This window comes from Lithobates pipiens, unplaced genomic scaffold (genome assembly GCF_037356315.1).
Source record: "Lithobates pipiens isolate NorthernLeopardFrog02 unplaced genomic scaffold, aLitPip1_a1.2 Scaffold_18, whole genome shotgun sequence".
Lineage (NCBI taxonomy): Eukaryota > Metazoa > Chordata > Amphibia > Anura > Ranidae > Lithobates > Lithobates pipiens.
In genome coordinates this window covers 636,189,283-636,212,258 of record NW_027507758.1, presented here as the reverse complement: position 1 = coordinate 636,212,258, position 22,976 = coordinate 636,189,283, and the positions used below count along the sequence as shown (strand labels likewise).

Here is a 22,976-nt window from a genome sequence, read left to right as displayed (position 1 = left end):
TGATTAAAAGAGCTGTTTGGGGCATGGCCGGCCCCCCGGTGAAGGTGCGAGCCCTGCCATCAGTGTGTGTGTGTTATTTTTTTTTGTATTGCTGGGGGAATACCGTCCAAACTTGGTGCAGGATGGATCAGCTTGAACTCTACTGACCTAAAGGGGAAGCGACAGAGAGTAGGTGAATGGCCGATTTGCCACTGGAGACAGAGAGTGGCCGATTTGAGCCACTTGCAGAAATTTGCAACGGTTGCAAGTAAGCAGCCTTATCAGGAAGGCGAAAAAACAAAGATAGTGGAATTTGAGCATGTAGGAATGATCGACCGCAAAAATGTATGAATAGATGGAGTGAGATGTGTATGTTTATGTTTGATAAGAGTAATGTAAAGCAGAGGATCCAAAATGTTGTGCCGTCGCAATGTCACACCGATGCAACTAGATTTGGATCAGGCTGAAGAGTGAGTAACTGCTGTAGAGTGTAGAGCAGAGGATCTGAATTGTTGTGCCGCTGTGATGTCACGCCGATGCGACTAGATTCGGCTCAGGTTGAAGGGTGAGTAACTTCTGTAGAGTGTAGAGCAGAGGATCTGAATTGTTGTGCCGCTGTGATGTCACGCCAATGCGACTAGATTCGGATCAGGCTGAAGGGTGAGTAAATGGGGTTGAATGTTGATTGTAGACCCAAGGATCTAAATCGTTGTGTCGCAGCGGTACGAGTAGATTCAGGTCAGGCTCAAATGGTGTGGTATGTAGTGCTGAGGATTTGGGTCTTTATGTCGCTGGTGAGACTAGATTTGGAACTAGCTGAATTGTGAGTGAGTGGCCTGGATTTGAGTCGTTCGTGCTGCCGACGCGACTCGATACAAATTAGCCTGAGCAGTGAGCTGACACGAGTCATTACGTCGCCGGTGCGACTGGACTCGGATGGGGTGTAGAATATTTTACGACTGGGTGGTAGTGATTTTTAAGAAACCGACTAGGTACAACTACATGCGAATGATACAGTAAGATAAATGAAGGCACTTATGACAAATGGGATAAGGCACTTATGACATGCGGTAATGACAGTTTTATGAATGGGGAACATGATAGATAACATATGCAATAATATGTGATACGAAATGGTTTGTAAAGAGAGATGCCTCGGATACGAATCGGTTATAAATGTATGAAACAAATCGCTAGTAAGTAGTATTGAATGGACCTGATACGAATTGGTTGTGGAGTGTATGCCACCCCTAGCTCTGAAACCGAACACAAACCAACCACCCAACCCCCTAGGCCAGTGATGGCGAACCTTGGCACCCCAGATGTTTTGGAACTACATTTCCCATGATGCTCATTGCCCTCTGCAGTGTAGCTGAGCATCATGGGAAATGTAGTTACAAAACATCTGGGGTGCCAAGGTTCGCCATCACTGGCCTAGGCTAATCAAGGTGCAGGCAAGGCACCAGGTGGGTCTAATTACCACCTCAATCAGCCACAGAACCCGTACAAGCAATACATGCTCATCTGCAAATGGATGAGAGGGGAACCCTGTGAACAGTGAATCCTATAACCAGTGAAGCCTATGTCGAGTGATATCGGAGAACGCCGACAGCGGCTTGGATGTACAAATGAATCGTATGTTTGCAGATGGGATGACAAACAAGGCAAAAGAAACCTACGAATGTACTATGCCTGTGCCAAATGATGTCAGGACAACTCGGCGACAGGTTTTTTTTAACAAAAGGGATGCGGGATAGGAAGCATAACAAATCGTAACATTGCACGCATTACGAAAAAGGTTTGAATCTTACCTGCAACAGTGCGCAGGAACCGGCGACGAAGACCACGAACAAAGGTGAGCTTGCAATCGATTGCACAGACTCACGAGCATGAGGTGAGCTGGAAGAGTCGGCCTATTGATGTGTAATACTACCGTGCACTGGAACCAACAAAAGACCACTGTGGATGGTCAGCTTAAATACTCCCCTGGCTCCTCCCATAATTGCAGGCCACCATACTGGCCTTCCTATATTATATGTATGTATATTATATATATTTTAAAATCTAAGGACTAACATTTACTTTAACACATTAGATCAACACATTTGTTTTTAAAACCGACCTCTAAGTGTTTGTGAAGGCTTACATCACAAAATGTACTCAGCCAATGAAAGGTAATGACTCCATTTTTATTTTTCTACTGCTATCAATGGTCAACACGGTACAACACTTCATCCATGTCTTTGGTGATCTCTGATCTCCTTATGAACCATCCAGCAACATTCATATAGAAGACATTTCCCGCACTTAATGCACTAATACACCTCAAGGGTTGTGTGGGGTCCCTGATGTACAGGAAGACAGGACTTCACTGAGGAACAATTCCCTCACTCAGGACAGGAATATGGCTTCTCCCACGTGTGAGATCTCTGATGTTTGTTAAGATTGGATTTGACTAAAAAACATTTCCGGCACTCGGGACAGAAATATGGTTTCTCCCCCCCCGTGTGACATCTTTAATGGGTGTAAAGATGGGACTTATCTAAATAAAATTTCCCACACTCAGGACAGAAATACGGCTTCTCACATGTGAGATCTTTTATGCACATTATATTGGGATTTCAAATGGAAACACTTGCCGCACTAAGGACAGGAATACGGTTTCTCCCCCATGTGAGATCTTTGATGTGTGTAAAGATGGGATGTCTGCGAGAAACATTTCCCACACTCAGTACAAGAATATGGCTTCTCACCCGTGTGAGATCTTTTATGCACATTATATTTGGATTTAAAATGAAAACACTTCCCACACTCAGAACAGGAATATGGCTTCTCCCCCGTGTGTGATCTCTGATGTGTGTAAAGATGGGATGTCTGCGAGAAACATTTCCCACACTCAGGACAGGAATATGGCTTCTCACCCGTGTGAGATCTTTTATGCACATTATATTGGGATTTAAAATGGAAACACTTCCCGCAGTCAGCACAGGAATACGGTTTCTGCCCCATGTGAGATCTTTGATGCGTGTAAAGATGGGATGTCTGTGAGAAACATTTCCCACACTCAGGACAGGAATATGGCTTTTCACCTGTGTGAGATCTTTTATGCACATTATATTTGGATTTAAAATTAAAACACTTCCCGCACTCAGGACAGGAATACGGCTTCTCCCCCGTGTGAGATATTTTATGCGCATTTAGATGAATATTAGAATGGAAACATTTCCCGCACTCAGTACAGGAAAATCTCTTCTCTGTTGGAAAGACGGCACCGTCCCTCACAGTCTGAGGTTCCTCAGGATAAGAGGAATACGATGGTCCATCTACACTGTGTGGTGCCGGATGGACATTTGAGGTAGTCGGGTTTTCTCCTGGACTATACTGTGTGATGTCCTCATCTTCTACTTTACAGTCTGGAGACAAAGTGAGACAATCCTCTGAGGTTTTCCTCATCTCCCGTCCATCTACTAAAATAGAAATACAAAGATTATTACTAGACATGAGCTGATTGGTTCCCCTAAACCAGGACTCCGCCCACATCAGGCAGCTTTGTCTCTGAGGATCTTACAATTCCCCCCTCAAGGTAACTAGTAAATGGGTCCTCTGATCTCCTACCAGATCACTTCTTTATTCATGGACCTTAGTCGGAGAGTGAGGAAACAATGAGAACTGTCTTTTATAGGAGTGACAGTGATGATGGGATTATAGGACAAGTGTCCCCTCCCCCTCTATCACTCATTGCCATCTTCCCAACACAAGAAGTCCTGCACTTCCTTATTTAGTCCATGATTTAGTCATGAATAACAGCGGGGCTGAGCCCCACCAGAGGTCAGAGAGTGAGGATGGGGGGAGAACAACCAAGATGAAGACTGGACTGATCCTGAAGACCCCCATCATTGGGTTATTGACTCCTCCCTCATTATCACTTTCTGTTTAAGGTTCCAAAGTTTAAGGATGTTATCACATTATTATCAATATGTAAAAGTCTGTGCTCCAATCAGATATAAAATGTCCAGCTGGTAGGAAATGGGTGTGTAGCCCCCTCCTTGTTAGATGCTAGGATTAGTAGACAGTTAGTGTTATATATATCTATTTGTGATAACTCTGATCTATATCTGGACTAATGACATTACTAAAACTATGCTGAATTTATCAGTTAATAAATTGAATAAATAAATCCTGTGCATGTGACTTTTGAAACCAATACAATACATAAATAAGTTGATGAATGGTAACTAGTATATGCAATTATAAAGTGACATGTGGTAATATAATAATCAGAGTCTATTAAAGTACTCGTGCTCCAACGGTGATTTACATCCACCTCTTGTGAGGCTAAATAGTTCCGCACTCACCAGATTAGTTGACTCTTCTACCTTATGGTAAAAAAGGAGTCTACTGGGCTTTTAGGTCTCTTAAGCCGCGTACACACGGGCGGACTGTCTGGCCTACTTAGTCCGCCGAAACACATTTCAGCTGACTTTTTCGGCGTGCAGTCTGGCGGACTAAGTATTTCGGAATTTCCGTAATACAGTCCGTCGGACTCGCATTTCAGCGGACAATCCGCCCGTGTGTGTGCCAGGCCGCCGTACTTTTGAAATGAGCGGACTTTTCCCGCCCGGAGAAAAGTCCGCTCATTTCGAGCGGGTATCCAGGTAGGCGGGGCCAGCGACGGAGACATCGCTGGCCCCGCCGCCTGGTATGGACTTAAAGGGGAACCCCAACGCCGAAAAAAAAATCGGCGTGGGGGTCCCCCCCAAGCCCACAACAAACCCTTGTCCGAACACGCTACCTGGCCGGCCAGGAAAGGGGGGCGAGCGAGCGCCCCCCCTCCTGAGCCGTACCAGGCCGCATGCCCTCAACATGGGGGGGTGCCTTGGGGAAGGGGGGGGGCACGCGGCCCCCCCACCCCAAAGCACCTTGTCCTCATGTTGATGAGGACAAGGGCCTCTTCCCGACAACCCTGGCCGTTGGTTGTCGGGGTCTGCAGGCGGGGGGCTTATCAGAATCCGGGAGCCCCCTTTAATAAGGGGGCCCCCGGATACCGGCCCCCCCCACCCTATGTGAGTGAGTATGGGGTACAATGTACCCCTACCCATTCACCTGTGAAAAAAAGTACAAAAAAACACAACACATGGTTAAAATATTTTATTGCACAGCTCCGGGGGTCTTCCGGCTTCGGGGGTCTTCTCGCCGGACTCCTCCGCTATCTTCTTCTAGCTCTTTTACTAGCGGAGGAGTCCGGCTTTCTTCCTCGCCACCAGCCTCTTCTCCCGACTTCGGGGGTCTTGTCCCCCTCTTCGGTTCTTCTGCCGGGCCACCGCGCCTTCTTATAGCTCTTTTACAGGCGGTGGCCCGGTCTTCTGTCACCGCCGTCGCCTTCCGTTCTTCTTCTTCTTCTTCTTCTTCTTCAGGAGATGTTGCCTCGACGATCTCTCCGGCCGGAATGCCAGGGACGCACTGCGTGGCCACTTATATAGGGACAATGGGGCGGTGTCACATGGGTTGGTCACATGGGTTGATGTCACATGGGGACTATGACATCGTAAAGGGGCGGGGTCACCATGTGACATCGCCCCATTGTCCCTATATAAGTGGCCGCGCATTGCGTCCCTGGCATTCCGGCCGGAGAGATCGTCGAGGCAACATCTCGAGAAAGGAGAGATCGTCGAGGCAACATCTCGAGAAAGGAGAGATCGTCGAGGCAACATCTCGAGAAAGGAGAGATCGTCGAGGCAACATCTCGAGAAAGGAGAGATCGTCGAGGCAACATCTCGAGAAAGGAGAGAAAGGAGAGAAAGGAGAGAAAGGAGAGAAAGGAGAGAAAGGAGAGAAAGGAGAGAAAGGAGAGAAAGGAGAGAAAGGAGAGAAAGGAGAGAAAGGAGAGAAAGGAGAGAAAGGAAGGCGGCGGCGACAGAAGACCAGGCCACCGCCTGTAAAAGAGCTATAAGAAGGCGCGGTGGCCCGGCAGAAGAACCGAAGAGGGGGACAAGACCCCCCCCCCCGAAGTTGGGAGAAGAGGCCGGCGGCGAGGAAGAAAGCCGGACTCCTCCGCTAGCAAAAGAGCTACAAGAAGATAGCGGAGGAGTCCGGCGAGAAGACCCCAGAAGACGGAAGACCCCCGGAGCTGTGCAATAAAATATTTTAACCCTGTGTTGTGTTTTTTTTGTACTTTTTTTCACAGGTGAATGGGTAGGGGTACATTGTACCCCATACTCATTCACATAGGGTGGGGGGCCGGTATCCGGGGGCCCCCTTATTAAAGGGGGCTCCCGGATTCCGATAAGCCCCCCGCCCGCAGACCCCGACAACCAACGGCCAGGGTTGTCGGGAAGAGGCCCTTGTCCTCATCAACATGGGGACAAGGTGCTTTGGGGTGGGGGGGCCGCGCGGCCCCCCCTTCCCCAAGGCACCCCCCCATGTTGAGGGCACGCGGCCTGGTACGGCTCAGGAGGGGGGGGGGCGCTCGCTCGCCCCCCTTTCCTGGCCGGCCGGGTAGCGTGCTCGGACAAGGGTCTGTTGTGGACTTGGGGGGGGACCCCCACGCCGATTTTTTTCGGCGTTGGGGTTCCCCTTTAAGTCCATACCAGGCGGCGGGGTCAGCGACGTCTCCTTCGCGGGCCCCGCCTACCTGGAGACGCGCTCGAAATGAGCGGACTTTCCTCCGCTTGTGTGGGCGAGTCCGTTCATTTCAAAAGTAGGGCGGATAGTATGGCGGACTTAGTCCGCCGTATTAGTCCGCTCAAAAAGTGCCGTGTGTGGGCAAGTCCGTTCATTCCAAAGTATGACGGACTGTCCGTCGGATTGTCTGACGGACTAAGTTGGCCAGACAGTCCGCCACGTGTGTACGCGGCTTTAGACCCCTTTCACACCACACCGCCCATAGTGTGGGCGGTAAAACGCAGCTATTTTTAGCGCCGTTCTGCTGTCGGATTTGCGGCGCATTTCGGCCGCTAGCGGGGCACTTTTACCCCCGCTAGCGGCCGAGAAAGGGTTAAAACCGCCGGCAATACGCCGCAATAGCGGCATTTTGCCGGCGGTATTACAGCGCTGCCCCATTGATTTCAATGGGGAGCAGCAGTGGAAGAGCGGTAAACACACCGCTCCTTCACCGCTCCAAAGAAGCTGCTGGCAGGACTTTTCCCTGATGTCCTGCCAGCGCACCGCTGTAGTGTGAAAGCCCGAGGGCTTTCACACTACAGACAATGGTGCATCTTTTTTAGGGCGGATTGCAGGCGCTATTTCTAACGCTATAGCGCCTGCAAAACGCCCTGGTGTGAAAGGGGTCTTAGGGAGGACCTATCCCAACGCGATGTCCACTGGACACTCCCGCTGGTGTAGCTTACCTCCCATTGCAGCGCTCCTGGACCAAGGTGTACAGGCATGTAATATGTGAAGAAAGAAATCCTCATAGTGTAAGATCCTCAAGACGTTTTGTTAACATTGGCATCTTAGAAACAAAATATCCTTTAAAAAACGTGTTTGAAAAGGGTAATCAATCCAAGCGGACGTCCCCCCCCCCCCCCGTGCTGCCGACAGCTTGTGTGAGCCAACGCTGCCTGCAGATCAGTGTGTGTTCCACCGTCCGCGCCAGAAGTGACGTATGAGAGATTCAAGCTTGAACCGCTCATACGTCACTTCAGGAACGGTCCAGGAGCACTACAATAGGAGGCAAGCTACACCAGCAGTAGTATCCAGTGGACATTGTATTGGGATAGGTCCCCCAAGAGACCTAAAAGCCCAGTAGAATCCTTTTTTACCATAAAGGTAGAGGAGTCCACCTAATCTGGTGATTGCGGAACCATTAAGCCTCACTAGAGGTGGATGTAAAGTCACAGTTGGAGCACGGGACACAACAGCACTATAATAGACTCTGATTGCACATGTATTACCACTATTGATGAGCTGAACACCCCCCCCCCCCCCGGTTTGGTTCGCACCAGAACTTTCGAACGAACCCAAAATTCGTACGAACTTTAGAACCCCATTGAAGTCTATGGAACTCGAACGTTCTAAATAAAAAGTGCAAATTTTAATGGCTAATATGCAAGATACTGTCCTAAAAAGGGTTTGGGGACCTGGCTCCTGCCCGAGGGGACATGGGTCAATGCCTAAAATGTTTTTAAAAATCTCCGTTTTGGCGGGAGCACTGATTTTAATGACGATTAAAGTGAAAAAAAAAAAGTTAAATATTCCTTTAATATCGTGCCTGGGGGTGTCTATAGTATGCCTGTGAAGTGCCACGTGTTTCGTCCCTGCACAAAATGACATTTAACGGAAATAACGTCATTTAAAACTGCTTGCGGTTTTAATGTTATATCTGGTTCCGGCAATATGGATGAAAATCATTGAGATAAAATGGCAGGGGTAGCCCTCCCTGCCCATTACCAGCCCCTTTGGGTCTTGTAAGGATATTAAGGGGAACCCCGTACCCAGGCCCTATATCAGTGATGGCGAACCTTGACACACCAGATGTTTTGGAACTACATTTCCCATGATGCTCAGCTACACTGCAGAGTGCATGAGTATCATGGGAAATGTAGTTCAAAAACATCAGGAGTGCCAAGGTTCGCCATCACTGCCCTATATACTCAGAACAGCAGTATACAGGTGGTGCAAACAAGACAGGGACTGTGTAGGTTTGTTGTGTTAAGTTGAATCTGTTTGTAATTTTCAACTGGTACATTTTTAAAGTGTAGCTCCAGTCAAAAAATCAATTTTTAAGCTTTTTGGAAAACATAGGGAAGGGTTATCACCCCTGTATAATTTGTTTTGCCGTCCGTCTTTTTTCATCTCACTTCCTGTTGTCTCCTTCCGTTTGCGAGTAGGAGACTTTTGTAAGTTGGATGTTTGAAAGTAGGGGCCTGCCCTATATGCTCTGCAGAAATGGCGGAACAAGGGTGTTGCCACAACATTGTAAGCCCTCAAAGTGACTCTTAGTGCAGCGCCCTGCTGTGAATGATTATATCAAGAATTTTAATTACATGCCATTGTTGAACAGTGGTAGAAAAATTGACCTTTGGTGGTTGTGGTGCTGGTGCCACAACACTATAAGTCCTCACAGTTACTCTGGGTGGGCACAGGAACGAGCCCTCCTGTGAAATATTATATCAAGAATTGTAATTACATGCCCCTGTTAAACAGGGGCAGAAAAATTGGGCTACTGGCACTGGTGCCACGACACTGCAACCTCTGCCATATACTCTAGTTGTGGTGCAGGAATGAGCCCTGCTGCAAAGCATTGCATCAAAAATTGTAATTAAACGCCCCTGTTAAACAGGGGCAGAAAAATTGGGCTGGTGGCATCACCCAGAACCAAAAATGTTCTTCCAATATATCAGCGGAGGAGGAAGAGGATAGACAATCAACATAACAGGACAGTCACTCAGCATCAGCATAGGTCTTGAAGGGATGTGATATTTAAAAAATAATTATTTGGTTACATCAGCTTCAGGTGCTTGGTAGCTGTGGGTGATCCAAGACTGATTCATCTTGATGAAGGTCAGTCGATCAACTGAGTCAGTGGACAGGCGCACCCTGTGATCGGTAACAAAGCCACCAGAAGCACTGAAGGTGCGTTCCGAAAGAACGCTGGATGCAGGACAGGCCAGTAGCTCAATTGCATACTGTGCAAGCTCTGGCCAGTGATCCATCCTCAAGATCCAGTAAGCCAGAGGATTTTCGGTGGGAAAGGTGTCCAAGTCTGACCTTGCCCCTAGGTATTCCTGCAGTTTGTAACCTCCCAGTCTCTGGGAACGCGTTACACAGACCTTTCTGCAAGGCCTCCCGGAGATGTCTCATCCTCTCCTCCCTCTGCGACGGCAAGATAAGGTCAGCAACCTTACCCTTGTACCATGGATCAAGGAGAGTGGCCATCCAGTAATGGTCCCTCTCCTTGATCCGAAGAATACGAGGATCCTTCCGCAGGCTTTGCAGGATCAGGGAGGCCATGCAGCGTAAGTTAGCTGAGGCATTCGGTCCGGAGTCCTCTGGGTCACTAAGGACAACATGATCCGCAGCTACCTCCTCCCAGCCACGTACAAGTCCATGGGTTTCTTGGGACTGTAAATCATCCCTACAAGACTGCTGCTGCTGAGTGCCAGCCTCCACCTCCATGCTGACACACTCATCCTCCTCCTCCTCCTCATCATCTTCCTCATCCTCTTCCTGTGTGATGGGTGGCACAGCAGGAACACTGTCTGGATAAAGGGGGCCTTGAGAGGCAAGAAAGTCCTCCTCTTCCTGCCTCTGTTCTGCCTCAAGTGCCCTGTCCATTATTCCACACAGCGTATGCTCCAACAGGTGGACAAGAGGTACAGTGTCACTGATGCATGCACTGTCACTGTTCACCATCCTTGTGGCCTCCTCAAACGGTGACAGGACAGTGCATGCAACCCTGATCATGCCCCATTGTCGTGGTGAGAAAAAAAACAAGCTCCCCTGACCCTGTCCTGGTGCCGTAGTCGCACAGGTACTCATTGATGACCCTCTGCTGCATGTGCAGCCGCTGCAGCATGGCCAACGTTGAGTTCCACCTGGTGGGCATGTCACATATAAGGCGGTTCTTGGGCAGGTTCAACTACTTTTGGAGCTCAGCCAGCTGAGCACAGGCATTAAATGATCGGTGGAAATGCACACAGACTTTCCTGGGCTGCTTCAGGACATCCTGTAAGCCCGGGTACCTGCCCAAGAACCGCTGCACCACCAGGTTAAGGACGTGAGCCACACAGGGCACATGGGTCAGTTGTCCCTGTCGGAGGGCGGAGAGGAGGTTGGTGCCATTGTCGCAAACCACCATTCCTGGCTTAAGCTAGCGTGGCATCAACCACCTCTCGGCCTGCCCCTGCAGAGCTGACAAAACATCCGCCCCAGTGTGGCTCCTGTCCCCCAAACAAACCAGCGCAAGCACGACATGGCATAGTTTTGCCTGCGTACTTGCGTAGCCCCTGGAACGCCTATGGAGCACCGCTGGTTCTGAGGACAGAGCACTGGAAGAGGCCATGGAGGAAGAAGAAGAGGAGGGGGTGGAGGAGAGAGGTGTGTCACAACCAATAGTAGCATTTTGGAGGCGTGGTGGCGGAACAACCTCCAACACTATTGCACCTTGTCCTGCATCCTTCCCAGCTGCCAGAAGAGTGACCCAATGGGCCGTGAAAGACAGGTAACATCCCTGTCCATGCCTGCTGGACCATGAGTCAGCGGTAATATGCACCTTACCGCTGACCGCCCTGTCCAGCGAGGCAAGGACATTGCCTTCCACATGCCGGTAGAGAGCCGGAATCGCCTTCCGTGAGAAAAAGTGGCGTTTGGGAACCTGCCACTGAGGAACCGCACATTGTACAAACTCACGGAAGGGGGCCGAGTCTACCAACTGAAAAGGCAGCAGTTGAAGTGCTAGCAATTTAGTCAAGCTAGCATTCAACCGCTGGGCATGTGGATGGCTGGGAATGAACTTCTTTCGGCGGTCCAGCAGCTGGGGCAGGGACATTTTCCTGCTATAATCGGACGTGGGTGTACTGCTAACAGAGTGCCCGGAAGCACTTGGCTGTGACACACCTAATTCTACACCTTCATTCCTCTCAGTGCAGGTTTCAGAGAGGACTGAAGGTCTAGTGGGGTTGGAGATCCCAGCTGATGAGGAGCAAGGAGAGGTCCGCTTTGTTCTTTGGTGTGGGTCTTTGAGGTACGCTTGCCAACGAGCTGCATGGCAGGTCAACATATGTCTGATCAAGCATGTGGTGCCCAAGCGGCTGATGTTTTGGCCACGCGAGATACGCTTGAGACATATGTTGCAAATAGCAGCGGTGCGATCTGATGCACTCGTCTCAAAAAAGGCCCACACCAAAGAACATTTAGAATAATGTGCAGAGGCAGCGCCCTGCACAGGCGGAGCTCTGCGGTGTGATTCAGTCGGTGTGCTGCCCCTAAGCTGGCCCCCGGAGGGCATCCTGCCTCCTTGGACATGTGCCTCCTCCTCTCTCCTACCAGGCACCCACGTGGAGTCAGTGCTCTCATCATCCCCTCCCTCTTCATCGCTGGAGCAAACCTGGCAGTATGCTGCAGCTTGTGGAACATGACTGCCAGATTGCTGTCCTTCTTGAGCATCCCCTCTCTCTGCGCTCACGCTACTGCCTTCCTCTAGCTGAATATCATCATCAGAGCCTACAAAACACTGGGCATCCTCCTGGAGCATGTACCCAACACTGTGCTCAAAGAGTTCAGGAGACTCCTCAGGAGGACGTGGTGGGTCTAGGGAAGGAGTCACTGATGATGACATTGAGAGGAGGGAAGACGATGCGTTGGCAGCTGCTTTGCTAGTACCCTGAGCCTGGGTGAGGGAGGATGAGGAGGGTGAAGAGGGCTTGGTCATCCACTCTACCAAGTCTTCGGCATGTTGCGGCTCAACATGTCCAGCTGCCGAAAAGAAGGACAAGCGTGTCCCATGGCCACGTGCTGATGATGACGATGCACCGCATCCACGACCAGCACTGTTGTCTCTAGACACAGAGCCTGCTTTCCCTCTTTTATCGGCTCGCGCCTGTCTGCCTCTCCTTGCTGGCCTTCCAGACATGGTAATGGCCTGAAGGGAGATGGGAAAACCAGCAATTGGGTAGTGTATATTGTGCTGGAGGCACACACAACATCCACTAACTCCTGCAGATGGCAGAAGCTCAATTAGAGAAGAGCTATATAGGTGGATATAACGGTGTATTCTGCGGTCAGGGCACGCAGACAGCACGCACAATCTCCTACAACTGACTGCAAGCTCTATTAAAAAAGAGCAATATAGCTAGCTATATAGGTGGATATAATGGTGTATACTGCGGCCAGGGCACACAGACAACCACCACTACAGAAGAGCAAGAACGCAAAATTGGCCAATAACGAACGGTGTATACTGTGTTGAAGGTACACAGAACACCCACTATCTCCTACAACTGACTGCAAGCTCTATTTAAAAAGAGCAAGATAGCTAGCTATGTAGGTGGATATAAACGTTGTATTCTGCGGTCAGGGCACGCAGACAGCACGCACAATTTCCTACAACTGACTGCAAGCTCCATTTAAAAAGAGCAGGATAGCTAGCTATATAGGTGGATATAAGGGTGTATTCTGCGGTCAGGGCACGCAGACAACAACCACTACAGAAGAGCAAGAACGCAAAATCGGCTGATAATGAACGTTGTATACTGTGTTGAAGGTACACAGAACACCCACTAATTCCTACAGACGCCAACACACTACACAAGGCCGCCGTGCTGGCCGCCTTATATAGTGTGGGGCGTGTACTACACAGCCTGAGCTATGATTGGCCACAGGCATCCTGCCTATGGCCAATCATGGCTCTCCTCGCTGCCGGCGCTGTGATTGGCCAAGCATGCGGGTTCACAGTGCATGCTTGGCCAATCATGAGCCAGCAATGCACTGCGATGGCGCAGTGCATTGTGGGCCGTGAGCGCCACACGAATTTGGCGCGAACGGCCCTTAACGTTCGGTATTCGCCGAACAGCCGATGTTCGAGTCGAACATATGTTCGACTCGAACACGAAGCTCATCCCTAATTACCACATGTCACTTTATAATTGTATATACTAGTCACCATATATCAATTTATTTATGAATTATATTGTATTGGTTTCACTAGTCACATATGCACAGGATTATTTATTCGTTTAATAACTGGTAAATTCACCATGGAATGATTTTAGTAATGTCATCAGTCCAGATATAGATCACATATAGATATTAAATTACATTAGCAAGAGGTGTGGAGGGGCAAGCGCTGTTTAGCTATTTCTATCATCTCTCTGTTCCCTCCCAAGGGGGACAGCACCCACAGCAGCAGCCTAAGTAATTAACCACTTGACCACTGGGTACTTAAACACCCTTAATAACCAGACCAATTTTCAGCTTTTGGTGCTCTCACATTTTGAATGACAATTACTCAGTCATGCAACACTGGACCTATATGAAATTTTTGTCCTTTTTTCACACAAATGGAGCTTTCTTTTGGTGGTATTTAATCACCGCTCGGTTTTTTATTTTTTGTGCTATAAAAGAAAAAAATACAGAAAATTCTGTAAAAAAATGAATTTTTCTTTGTTTCTGTTATAAAATTTAGCAGATTAGTAATTTTTTCTTCATAAATTTTGGCCAAAATTTATACCACTACATATCTTTGGTAAAAATAAGTACAAATTGGTGGATATTATTTGGTCTTTGTGAAAGTTATAGAGTCCACAAGCTATGGCGCCAATATCTGAAAATTGATCACACCTGAAGTACTGACGGCCTATTTCAATTCTTGAGACCCTAACATGCCAGAAAAGTACAAATACCCCCCAAATGACCCCTTTTTGGAAAGAAGACATTCCAAGGTATTTAGTAAGAGGCATGATGAGTTTTTTGAAGTTGTCATTTTTTCCCACAATTCTTTGCAAAATCAAGATTTTTTTTACTTTTTTTTTTTTTTTTTTTTTTCACAAAATTGTCATATTATCAGTTTATTTCTCACATACACATACAGAGGCCCAACATGCATGGAGCGCCATCAGGCATTCTGGAGCACCCAGGGCAATTCTGACATTTCTCTCCTACATGTAAAAATCATCATTTATTTGCTAGAAAATTACATAGAACCCCAAAACATTATATATGTTTTTTTTAGCAAACACCCTGGAGAATACAATGGTGGTCGTTGCAACTTTTTATCTCGCACAGTATTTGTGCAGCAATTTTTTCGAATGCTTTTTTTTTGATAAAAAAAAACATTTTTTTTTGTTTTTTTAGCACAAAACACAGTAAAGTTAGCCCAATTTTTGCATAATGTGAAAGGCGGGCGTTGCAGAGCATTGCAGAGTGTTGCAGGGTATTGCAGAGTGTTGCAGAGTAATGGCAGGTAATTGAGGGGTTAAATTTCGCTGAGCAGCGATGTGGGCACTGCAGATGCCGCCCACAGCGCTGCTGACACCGATCGTTACAGAGAGGGGGAGGGAGGAACCGGCATCATAACATGACGCCGGTTTGTTTACAAGTGATCACTCCGTCATTTGACGGAGCAATCACGTGGTAAACAGCCGCGATGAGCGGCCGTTTAGCGTGATCTGTGATGCGCCAGGTCCTGTGGACCCGGCGGTCACGGATGCTCTCGAGTGCGCGCCCCAGGGGGCATGCGAGAGCGGAATTCTGGGAGGACGTCATATGACGGCCTCCCAGAGTTATACAACCGCCCTGTAGCCGTCATTCGGCTATGGGCCGTTTGTTAAGTGGTTAACTCACATCACCAAGGCACGAGTGTTACAAATGTCATATTAGTCTAATAAAGTTTTGTTCTTCTGCTTAACAGGAGAACTGTTAGGAAAATCTAACCTAGCTGTCTGCTAAACAGAGACCATCTGCCTGCTCAGTGTGGTCAAGTGCCATTACTTCTGCTTCTGGCTTCCTCCGTATCCAAGTAACCTAGGAAGGTTCTGGGTGAATAGATGGAAGCTATGCAGAACACAGTATGAAAATGAATGCCACTCCAGCCAATGGGAAGGTGGCCCTGAAAGATGGTGGGAGAGGGTACTAACTCTTTTGTCACACTAAGCCCTGGGTCTCTCCTGGAGAGAATTGCACCAGCTCAGGAGAGGACACGCTGTCCTCCATGGTGCCTGCTGCCATGCAGCCTCAGGTAAGCAACCTGAGGGCATGAGGAGAGAGAGTGACCCTGGTTCGTCACAAAGCTGGCTGAGGGGGTGTCAGTCGAGGATCTGGTCTGGTATCACAGAGAGGAGGCTACAGGCCATTCTGCGGCTCTTTAGCCATGTGATCGGCTTTGTCCAATCACAGCCGGTCACATGTAAACACGGAGATACCGGTAATTGGTTCTCATCGCCTCACACTGACAGAGTGTGTGGCAAGGAGAGCTGATCAGCGGCATCTCCTGCCAGGGGACATGGAGACATGTAATCATGGCATTGATCATCAGTGCCCTGATTAAAATAACACGCCGCCAGTGCCATAAATCAGTTCCCACAAGTGCCACCACTCAGTGCCCATTAGTGATGCCAGTCAGTGAAGAAAGGGCAGCAATGCCCATCATTACTGTCCATCAGTGTCACCTATCCATGCTGTCTATCAGTACCAATTAGTGCCACCTATCAGTGCCACCTAATCAGTGCCCATATGTGCCACCTCATCAGTGGACAAAAATTACTGATTTAAAAATTTACTGACAGAAACTAAAAAAATAAATCCTAGCAGTTCCTATGGGAGTATCACTACAGGTGTAACAAAAGAGAATACATATTATGTGTATATATAGCAGTGGGTAGAGGGGAGAGAGCAGAAGTCAGGACTATGTAATGCAGTGTTTTTCAACTCCGGTCCTCAAGGCACCCCAACATATCATGTTTTCCCTCAGATGAAATGGCGGTGATAATTAATAAGGCAGTGAAACTGATCAAATCACCTGTGCAAAATAATGGAAAGCCTGAAAACATGACCTGTTGGGGCGCCTGGAGGACTGGAGTTGAGAAACACTGGTGTAATGTACAACATAATGTATAAGATATAGCAGATAGGACTATATAGTATCAGAATGATGTAATGTGCAACATATGCCCTGTACACAAGTCCGTTTTTTCCAATGGAGTTCCACTGAAACTGTCTTGCGTATACACGATCACACCAAAGTCCGATCGTCTAGAACGCAGTGACAAACAACGGGACTAGAAAATGGACATTCAATAGCCAGTAGCCAATAGCTGCCCTTGTGTCATTTTTGGTCCATCGGAACAGCATACAGACGAACGATTTTCCCGATAGGAATTGTTTCTGTCTGAAAGATTTAAAACATGTTCTATTTGTAGGTCCGTCAGAATTTTTCGAAAAAAATAAAAATAAAAAGTCAGATGAGGAACACACACGATTGGAATATGCGATGAAAAAATTCCGTCTGACTTTTTCTACCGGAAAGTCCGACTGTGTGTACACGGCCATAGAGTATATAGTGCAGTGGTCAGGAGTATATAATGTACAATATACATTATATAGTGTAAGGGTCAAGACTCATAATATTGGTATTCCGTAATCAGTGGAAGATGAAATGTTTACATGAGACAAGTTGCAGAGGTCCCACACCGCTGCCTCCCATCTCCTGAGACTGCACTCAGTGACTTGGGTCTAAGCCCTTGTACACACGGTCGGAAATTCAGACGGAAAATGTCCGATCGGACCGCGTTGTCGGATAATCCGACCGTGTGTGGGCTCCATCTGACTTTTTCCGTCGGAATGTCCGACCAACAAAGTTTGAGAGCTGGATATAACATTTTCCAACAACACTTTTGTAGAGAATTCCGATCGGACAAAGTGCCACGCATGCTCAGATCAAAATTACGAGACCAAAGCTATTGGCTACTAGCCTGAACGTAGTCCCGTCATAACGAATGAACATCATCACGTTCTGAATGATCGGATTTTCCGGCAACTTTGTCCAACCGTGTGTATGCAACACCAGTTTCAGACAAAATCCGTCGGATTTTGTTGTCGGAATGTCCGACCGTGTGTACAAGGGCTAAGATTATACAGACATATCCTTCCACCCGACACAGCCAGCAAACAACAGAGCAAGTCATCCTGGAAGAATTGTTCTGGCAGAGGCCTGGGGCAGAAGACCCAAAGCACATGCCTCAGGTGCCTAGGTCTAGTAACATCTATGGTATATTAAAAAATAAATAAAAAATGACCATTTTGCTGCGAGCTGATCCCCAGAATCTCCATAAATCCAGTCTAGATACATAAATTGTGTCGGCAGCACAGAGAAGGAAGATTATCGGAGAGAAATCCAGGAATACAGGAGGGGGAACACAGCTCAGGAAAGTGACCAGGGGATTACAGGCTGATATCACCCAGTCCTTGCCCTACTCTGGACCAATCAGTGAGCAGTATGGGTGGAGGAATGTATTTAGTGTTAATGACCCACCTGTGCTGATCGCTGTAGGAGTGTCCTCCTCTATAAATGTCCCCGTTATTCCATCCTCCTCCATAGACTGCTGATCATCCCTCACATACCTCTCTTCTTCTTCTGATTTAACCTTAAATTCTTTATCAATTGGATCTCCACTCTAAAGCAAGAAAATGAGAGAAAATATAATCTATAATGTAAGCTTTATTATTGTGACATCACATAACAAATCCACACATCGTCTCAAATCCATGTTCTTGATGCTCTGTCCTACCAACCTTGTAAAAGTGAGGGATGGTGTGATCTTCCTGTGTGGAATCCCGGGAATACAGAGGACGGAGACATCTCTCTGGTGAGTTCCTGTAGCTGGATGACTCCACTATGGTGTCCTGGTACAGATCTTTGTGCACTTTTGGAAACTCCTCCATCACCCCATCCTCATCATCCTCCTCTTTTATCTCTTCTTTACTTTCAACTTTAGAATCTCTCAGGTTTCCACTCTGAATATACAATAAAAATGACATCAATGGTAACAATGCAGATAATGTACAGATCCTAATGATACGATCAGTGATTGTTCCTCATCTACCTGATGATGGTGGGGGATGGTGTGATCTTCCTGTGTGGAATCCCGGGAATACAGAGGACGGGGACATCTCTCTGGTGGGGTCCCATTACTGGATCCATCTGTAGGAAACACACACACTGACTGAATACATTGTTTCTATGTGTTTATCAGATGATGGGGGATCTAGGTGGAGCCTCCGTACTGCTCTCTCCTTTACAATAAAGTCTCCTCTTACCCCGTGATGTGAGGGACGGCTGATTGTCCATCATGACGTCCTTGTAGAGATCCTTGTGTCCTTCTAAATACTCCCACTCCTCCATGGAGAAATAGACAGTGACATCCTGACACCTTATAGGAACCTGACACACACAATGATACAGTCACCATCCAGACACATCCCTTGTCTGTTACTGGATAATGTCCCAGAATTCCCAGAATCCTCCTCACCTCTCCTGTCAGCAGCTCCATCATCTTCTTGGTGACTTCTAGAATCTTCTCCATGTTGTGTCTCTCAGGTTTTTGGGAGTCACATGGAGGCGCTGTGACGGTCATATGATCACCTGACTTCACAAGAGGAAATCTCTGTATTGAGGAACCAATAGTAATATCATGTTAGAATCCTCCTCACCTCTCCGGTCAGGTTTGTGTTTTATTAATAGAGATAAGAGTGATGTCATGTGACCTCCCAGAATCCTCCTCACCTCTCCGAACAGCAGGTAGATAATCTCCAGGGTGAGGTTTAGTATCCTCTCAGTCACGTGACTCCGGTCCTCCTCCATCCCTATTGGTGCCCTCATCTATGAAGGTTTCCCTGTAAACAGATAACATTGATAACAGAGAATTATCTGGATTGGTATTGATTGTACAAAAATAGGATGAGGATATCAGGAGGTAATAGGAAGGTCACTATGCATTTAAGCACTATGGTCCTCAGTGAGAAAATATTTAATCTGGACAGTTTAGTGTTTGCTATGACTCTTGGGGTCCGGGATTCTCATAAAATTCGGCCTTCTGGATTAAAAATTCCATTCCCTGTGTTGGCTGTGCTTTGCTTCTGGTCTTGTTTTCGTTTTGTAACTTTATAGACTTAAAGTGATTGCAAAGGCAGAAGGTGCATTCTATGCATAAAAATAAAAAAACCTTCTGTGTGCAGCAGCCCCCCTAATACTTACCTGAGCCCCATCTCAGTCCAGCGAAGTGCACAAGTGCCTCGGCCATCTGTGACTCTCACTACTGATTGGCTGAGTCAGTCAATTAGCCAATCAGGTGGGCTCGCACAGCGGTTCCGTGTCTGAATGGACACACAGAGCTGTGGCTCGGCTTGGGTGTCCACATTGCAGGCTGCTTGCTGTGGGAGCACTGGGCAGGATGGAGGGGCCAGAAGAGCCAAAGAGGGATCTGAGAAGAGGATGATCTGGGCTGCTCTGTGCCAAACCAATGCACAGAGAAGGCAAGTATAACAGGTTTGTTATTTCTATAGAAAAAAAAAAAAACACTAGTATCACTTTAATAATGAATAGGTTTTTCTGACTTCTTGGATAGTGTTACTCTGGGGCATTACTGTGGGATGATTATAAAATCAGTGATGTCATAGGATATGCTGAGTCTGGATGGAGGGACATTGGGGGAGGAGCTGTGAGGTCAATGTGATGTCATATGACAAACTCTGGATGGAGGAACATTTGGATGGGGAGATTTGAGGGGTTCTCTATATGAGGCTCCTGTACAAACCAAATCATTGTTCCTGGGTGCGTCCTTCCTCTCCTAAACTGAAGAGTGAACTTTGACCTTTACCATACAGAAATCTGTCAGGAATGTGTGAAAGTAAGCTCTCATGTGATCAGGTGATGTGCGGAGGAACGGAGTGTAAATAGCAGACAATTTTCTCCAGAGCTCCTAATTGTTATTATAATAATACCGGATTTTTACAGCACTGACAGTTTACAACATAAGGGCAGACAGTACAATTACAATACAATTTAATGCATGAGGAATCAGAGGACCCTGCTTGTTAGAGCTTAAAATCTAAGAGGGAGGGTCAAGAAATACAAAAAGGTAATAACTGTGGAGGATGGGCTGATGGAGAAAAAAGTATTGTAGTTAGGCGGGGGCCAGATAGACTTCTCTGAAGAGATGAGTTTTCAGGGATCATCTTAAAGTGGAAAGAGTAGGAGATAGCAAGACAGATTGGGGTAGAGAGTCCCAGAGGATGGGAGAGGCTCTGGAAAAGTCCTGGAGGCGAGTATGGGACGAGGTGAAAAGAGAGCTAGAGAGCAGGAGGTATTGGGAGGAACAATGAAGAGAACAATTTGGTTGGTATTTCTAGACTAGGTTCGTGATGTAGCTGGGGGAAGAGCTGTGAATGGCTTTGTAAGTTGTTAGTATCTAAAGAAGTAATTTGTAAGGTGAGCGGAAGCCAGTGGCATTGACAGTAAGGAGTAGCAGACACTGAGCGGTTGGTAAGGTGGAGGTAGCCTAGGTAAAGGCAAGCCAATAAGGAGGGAGTTGCAGTAGGCAAGAGATGACCAGGGGGTGGATTGGAAGCTTTGTGGTGTCATTGGTTAGGAAGGGACCTATCTTGAAGATGTTGCTAAGGTTGAGGTAGCAAACTTTGGACAGTGATTGGATGTGAGGCCGAAAACACAGTTCAGAGTCCAGGATTACACCTAGGACCTTGGCATGCGGGGATGGATAGATGGTTGAGCAGTTGACAGAGAAATCAGGGGAAGAGGCACGTGGTTGAGGAAATAGGAGTTTGGTTTTAGATAGATTGAGTTTGAGGAAGTGTTGTGACATCCAGGCTGATATATCTCTTAGTAAGTTAGTGATGCGTGAAAAGACCGATGGAGTGAGCTGAGGGCTATAGAGATAGAGTTGGGTGTCATTGGCATAAAAATGGTATTGAAAGCCATTTGAGGCAATCAACTCACCCATGGAGGAGGTGAAGCTTGAGCATAGGAGGTCCTTGGGGGACCCCGACGGAGAAAGGAAGAGGAGAAGAGGGAGTAGAATTGTAAGTGACACTGAAGGTGTGGTGGGATAGGTAGGAGGAGAACCAGTGAAGAGCACAGTCATAGAGACCAAAGAGTGGAGTTTTTTAAAGAGGGGGTGGTCCACTGTATCAAAGGCAGCAGAGAGGTCCAGGAGGACAGAATAGTGTCCATTGGTTTTAGCCATTAGTAGGTCATTTGTCAGTTTAAGGAGAGCAGTTTCCATGAAGTGTTGAGGGCAAAATCCAGACTGAAGGGGATCAAGAAGTTTGTTCTCAGTCAGATGGTCGCTCAGTCAGTTGTAGACCAGACGTTCAAGGAGTTTGGAGGAAAAGGGGAGTATGGAGTATAGACTGAGACGTTTTGTAGTATCACAGAGTCACAGAGAATGATCGTGGGGATTTCAGAAGAGAGAAAGTAGGGTAGTCAGGCACAGAAGTCATCAAGGAAGATTGATACTGGTCCAGGGGGCCAGTAGATGACAGCAATTCTTAGCGAAACGTGAGAAAATAAACAAATACAATGTGCCCCGAGGCATCTTTATACCAACCAACCTCTCTCCATTATGAACCCTGGATGATGGTACTTGTATTTAATTTCTAATTACTGGTAACTTGAGGCTATACTCACCTTTTGCCAAATGTGCCTCAAAACAAGAGAGTGTCAGAGAAGGAGGTGGGTGCTGTGTGGGGCTAAAAGGATTCCTACTCTGCCTCCCTTCCATCCATTGGGCACAACATCGTACGACCGCGCAATTGTCAGTTAAAGCAGTTTTTCAGTCATGGGTGGATGTGACTCAGCTGGGACATACGTGTAGAGGGACAGAGAAGAAATCTTCAGGTGAGACATTCCGATGAGGCAGAGCTTGAAGTGAATATCATGTTTATATAGAATTCCCCCCTCCCCCGGCAACAATAGCACTAGGGGCTATGTAAAAAGAGAAGAACAGTAGTTATCTCCAGTCAGACTCTCCTAATGGTGAGGATGGATTTTGCTGAGTGCTGGTGCCAAGTTTCCACCCCCCCAGGATCACTGCAGGTGGATTCTGAGAGCGGAGGAGCGCCCCCCATTGTCAGAATACAATAGTGCAGCGGGGAGGATTCCCCCATCCCCCTCCAATGTGTGGATGGAGGAATCACTTCAGATTTTTACTCTCATCCCGCTGGATGAACGATAAAACTGAACCATGTATGGCCAGATTTGGAAGGAAGATATATTCATCATCAACTGATCCCCCTGAAGGGGTTAATCTATGAATATCCACACTATATATGTGTGTATCATCATCTGCTGAAGATAAAAGACATCACAGTGACTATGGAGGAAGAGGACGGACATGACGGGGGGTTACTGGGTGTAAATAGAAAATAAGATCTTATTACCTCCTCTGCTGCCACATCCAGCAACGTCTTCTCTCTACTTCCTCCTGACTCGCCCATAAGTTCCTATTTATACCTGACATCACTTCCTGTCTTCCATAGAGACTTCCTGT

At 47.4% G+C, this 22,976-nt stretch overlaps 2 protein-coding genes across 2 annotated transcripts in view; one reads left to right on the top strand and one right to left on the bottom strand.

Moving 5' to 3' along the window:
* LOC143989931 (uncharacterized) overlaps positions 1 to 22,976 on the top strand; it is a 93,155-nt gene that overhangs the window by 17,954 nt on the left and 52,225 nt on the right. The gene's annotated exons all lie outside the window — the stretch shown is intronic.
* LOC143989656 (uncharacterized) lies at positions 2,148 to 22,926 on the bottom strand. The gene is made up of 8 exons (XM_077489915.1): positions 22,867 to 22,926; positions 19,196 to 19,305; positions 18,942 to 19,076; positions 18,730 to 18,853; positions 18,516 to 18,613; positions 18,205 to 18,426; positions 17,945 to 18,086; positions 2,148 to 3,446 (listed from the first exon to the last, which is right to left on the bottom strand). Exons 2-8 carry the CDS (start codon positions 19,289 to 19,291, stop codon positions 2,623 to 2,625), a joined length of 1,641 nt encoding a protein of 546 aa, XP_077346041.1. The 5' UTR covers positions 19,292 to 19,305; positions 22,867 to 22,926; the 3' UTR covers positions 2,148 to 2,622.